General features: G+C 36.4%; 1 protein-coding gene across 3 annotated transcripts in view; it reads right to left on the reverse strand.

Moving 5' to 3' along the window:
• The window catches only part of pdxkb (pyridoxal (pyridoxine, vitamin B6) kinase b), a 25,563-nt gene that overhangs the window by 11,351 nt on the left and 10,014 nt on the right, over positions 1–4,198 (reverse strand). For all 3 annotated transcript variants that reach the window (XM_016471575.1, XM_016471574.1, XM_016471576.1), the window contains exon 2: positions 4,079–4,133. In XM_016471575.1, the coding sequence (XP_016327061.1) occupies positions 4,079–4,133 (55 nt within the window). The remainder of the gene's footprint in view (positions 1–4,078; positions 4,134–4,198) is intronic.

Genomic DNA, 4,198 nt, shown 5'->3' on the forward strand with positions numbered 1-4,198 from the left:
CACACACACGCACACACACATGATGCGCAAAACTCCGCACTTGAACAGTCATTAGCAAATACTTAAACTAATAACAAAACAGTAGCTTATTCAGAAGCGCCAGATTGTCATAGCAAAGTCTGAATTACCTCCTCTTCTAGGTTCACGAAACGGTCGTCCATAAAATGCATTGCTGTTCTGTTGTAAGTAATCTTAAAGATTCCTAAATGCATCTACTTTCGGAAGGCCAAATAAAGTGCTTTTGCTTTCGCCTAGAAACACACAGCGTCTCCCTGACATGGCTGCTTCAACACTAACTGCGATTACTGAAACCACGCCTTCTTTCTTTGCATGCACATTTGGGCCTCATTATGCAAATATTTCCACATAGTGAGGTAGATATGTGGGGGCGTGTTAGAACGAGCCGTTTTAGGGGGGCGTGGCAGAGTCTTAACTTTGATAAAGAATATCTCTTTGGTTTTGAGACTTTAGTGTTTGCAACTTCAGGGATCTTATCTATGCACAATCAGCTTGTAACACTCCAAAGAGAAAGGAAAACTTGAAATCGCATCATATGACCCCTTTAACAGGTCAATGGACACGGTTACCTCTATAAACTAACGTGTAAGCTAACTTGCATCAACAATGATACACCAAAAGGTAGGGGTCAGTAAGTTTTCTTTTTTTAAGAAAATGTTACTTTTTCAACAAAGGGTGCATTAAATTGATCAAGAGTTTTACGTTGTTGCAAAACATAAAAAGTACATTTCAAATAAATCGTTTTAAATGTCAAATCCTGACTTTTTTTTTTTTAAACTATGGTTTCCCAAAAAAATATTTGGAATAAATTACATCTGAAAATATATATTTGTTTAAAAAGCAGTTATTTTGTATTATAATAATACTTCACAACATTTTTGTATTTTTAATTGCATAAATGCAGACTTGGTAAGCATTAAAGACACAGCAAAAATCTTACAGACTGCAAACTTTTGAACTGTATTTTATGTCCAATAACTAATAAATGGCTGATGTAATAAATTTATAAACCTTTTTTATTAAAAATAAATAAATAAATCACACCACAAAAAAATTTAAATAGTTTGTATACTACAAGCGAATTCTGCTATCACAACATTATAATGAGCAGCAGAAAATGGACAAATATTCCATTTGAAATATGATACAGAAAAAAAAGTTTGAATGAGAAAAAGGGCTCATAATAATAGAGCAGGGAAATATCCAATATCATCCAATAATGATCAAACTGCCAACATCAAATAACCAATACTGTGCCAATATATTGCATTCCTACCAAAAAGTCAATTTTATAAAAGGTAAATTAAACATTTTTGATTTATAAATGGAATCATAATACTGCTTCTGGCCTAAGACGACTCAAATGCTGAATTACAATCAGACCATTTTTCTCTTCAACTTAAAATTAACATCATGGACACTGAGACGAGCCTGAATCATCTGGAAAAAGTCTAGTGTACCTTCTAAACTCCAAAAGTACCCAGTAGTACCCAAGAAATAAGTAATGAAGGACATGACAACAAACACAGTACTACTTTATTCAGCCTCATTTTTCAGATGATTTGTCCCTTCAAACTGCCCATCCATTCACTCTAAACCAGTTACCTATGATTTCAATTGGCCATGTGCTGAAACCACAGTGCTGCTGGGACTGCTAAAGACTCGTTATACAAACAAATTCAGGCCTAGTGTGGTCCACAGGCCTAAACCACATACCTACATGAACAAAATCCCGATGAGAATTTCTCCACAGTGCAGCACGCAGACCCCTGGTACTCAGTTAAACTAAGTACGCCAGCAGCGCACGAGTCTGTGTCCCTCCATCTATAGCCTTAAACGCTTTAAAAAAAAAAAAAAAAACTCAAGTGGCTAAAGACAACGTTGCAGCCCTGAGGAGAAGAAAGCATCCAAGCAGAGAGTGAGGCCAGTCACAGGGCAACAGCCTACAGCAGGTTGTGCCACGTGTTGTTTAGAGTAGACCACTGATCCAAGGCCAGTTAGGGTTATTCTACTTACATGCTTTGAAACGGGATGCGTTATAAGAAGCTGGTCCAGAATTTGTTTTTGGGAAGTTTAGCAGTGATGGATAAACATGTGACACCTGTGTATAGCAGTTCTGGGTCACCAGAGGGACCTTTTCTAGTACTATATCATTTTTTTTCTCTCTCACACAGACTTCTTTAAAGGGTAGGGACAGTTCAGAAAAAAAATGAAAAGGATGTAATTTTCATTCATAATGAATTGTAAATGAACAGGAAGAGGAGATGCAAATCACCATTATAAAACAAGTAGTCTGTTTGAATCATGCACTATATTCCAAGTCTTCTGAAGTCAAGGTATGGTCACATTCAAATTTTGTGGGCAAAAAAAGGGTCCAGTCTATTGTCAATAGTGCAGCGATGTATGAAGCACAGCTCACACAGAAGTCATTTTCAAGCCAAGCAGCTTTCTGTTTGGCCATCGTGGCAAATTCATGTGACCAACTTGAACTTGCAAAATCTGCATGGAAAAATCATTAACCCTTATGCAAAATTCCCAATTGTGTGGATTCCTAGTATTGAAACGACTGGATTTACCCATGAAAATAGCTTTGTGCGACATATGATTTAAGAAAATGTAAGTCATTACTGATCTTCCTGCGAGTTGCATTTAAAAACAGGGTTGCAAAGGGGTGGAAAATGTCCTGTAAATTTCCAGAAAGTTTCCACCTCTTTGCAACTCAACTTAACAATCGGATCATTCCGATTTATGAACAAATCATTCAGACCAATTTTGTGAATTCAACAAACTGATTCATTTAAAAGGTTCAACTTAAAAGTGCAATTCATGAACCAGAAAATATTCTTATGAACTTACTGCTTCAAAAGACTTGGAATATAACACATAAGTCATGTAGACTTAATTTCCCCCCCCAATCAATAAAAAAACTTTTGCGTCATGTGGGAGAGCATGAGGGGCAGTAAAAAAGAACAAAAGAATTCAGCAGCATTCTGCTCTTGAGCAAAAAGGTCTCAATCAGAACATAATAGATATGATTTAAAGGATCAGATTTGAAGTGCACTATCCAAAGATGAGAAAACATATCACAATACTCCTACTCTCTAGAAGTACAAGGATCAGTGCTTGGTCTGTTTGGACAGCTCACTAACTACACTTTTCTACTCGCACACAGCTCAAAATGAACTGCCACACCATGTGAATGCAATATGCATTAAGCACTTCAATGAAGCATCTGTTTCTGTCCTCTTGACAGTAAGACAGGTCAACATAGTTGAAGAAAGAGGTCAAGGTGCACTACAGTGCATTTGCAAATGAAATATACTGCAAGAATATGAAAATGCATTTGGGCGCTTGGCACAAGTGATATCCAATAACTGATCTGAATAAAAATGCCTCAAATGCCTAATGCCTCAAACCCTTATATGCAAATACTGCGACTGGCTGAAATGTTCAGAAATTTCAGCCAATGTTCACAATTTGTTCATCTGGTAAGCATTATTAATCAAAGTCATTATAACAAGTATATTTTTAATTACGTGTTCACAACCTGATCAGTCCACACAGCTGTTGTTTGGGGCTGCATGTCAGGATAAATGAAAATAATAACTCGAACACCACATTATCTTACAATTATAAAATCTGCAGTTATTTTTTTTGTCAGTTTTGTCAGTGCCTGTTTGTTTGTGCATGTTTTATTGCCATTATGACATATAAATTCCTAATCTAACAAAAAAAATAAACAATATCCTATTGTTCCATTTAACACATTTTCAAAAAAGATTCCATCTGGCCCTAATTATGACATCATACAGTAACTGATTCTACTCGGCGCATATGTGACATCATAATAACAAATATGCTTCCACAACATTTTAAATACTTATACCTTTACATTTAATAATTAGCAGATTTTACAAATGAGAACAAGACAAGCAGACTTCGAGACACTGTATCCAAAGTGAACCACATAACTACTTTTATCTAAAATACTTTCAAATGACATTGTTTCTCAGTGACAAGCTGTTATCCAAACATCAGCAGAATATGTGTGTCGGCCTACCTGTGTGGTTGGAGAACTGAACTGAGTTGATCGAGTCCACCTCAAACCCCAAGACCTGAAAAACACACACACACACACACACACACACACACACACACACACACACACACACACACACAC

Source organism: Sinocyclocheilus anshuiensis, unplaced genomic scaffold (assembly GCF_001515605.1).
Source record: "Sinocyclocheilus anshuiensis isolate Anshui unplaced genomic scaffold, SAMN03320099.WGS_v1.1 scaffold2166, whole genome shotgun sequence".
Classification (NCBI taxonomy): domain Eukaryota; kingdom Metazoa; phylum Chordata; class Actinopteri; order Cypriniformes; family Cyprinidae; genus Sinocyclocheilus; species Sinocyclocheilus anshuiensis.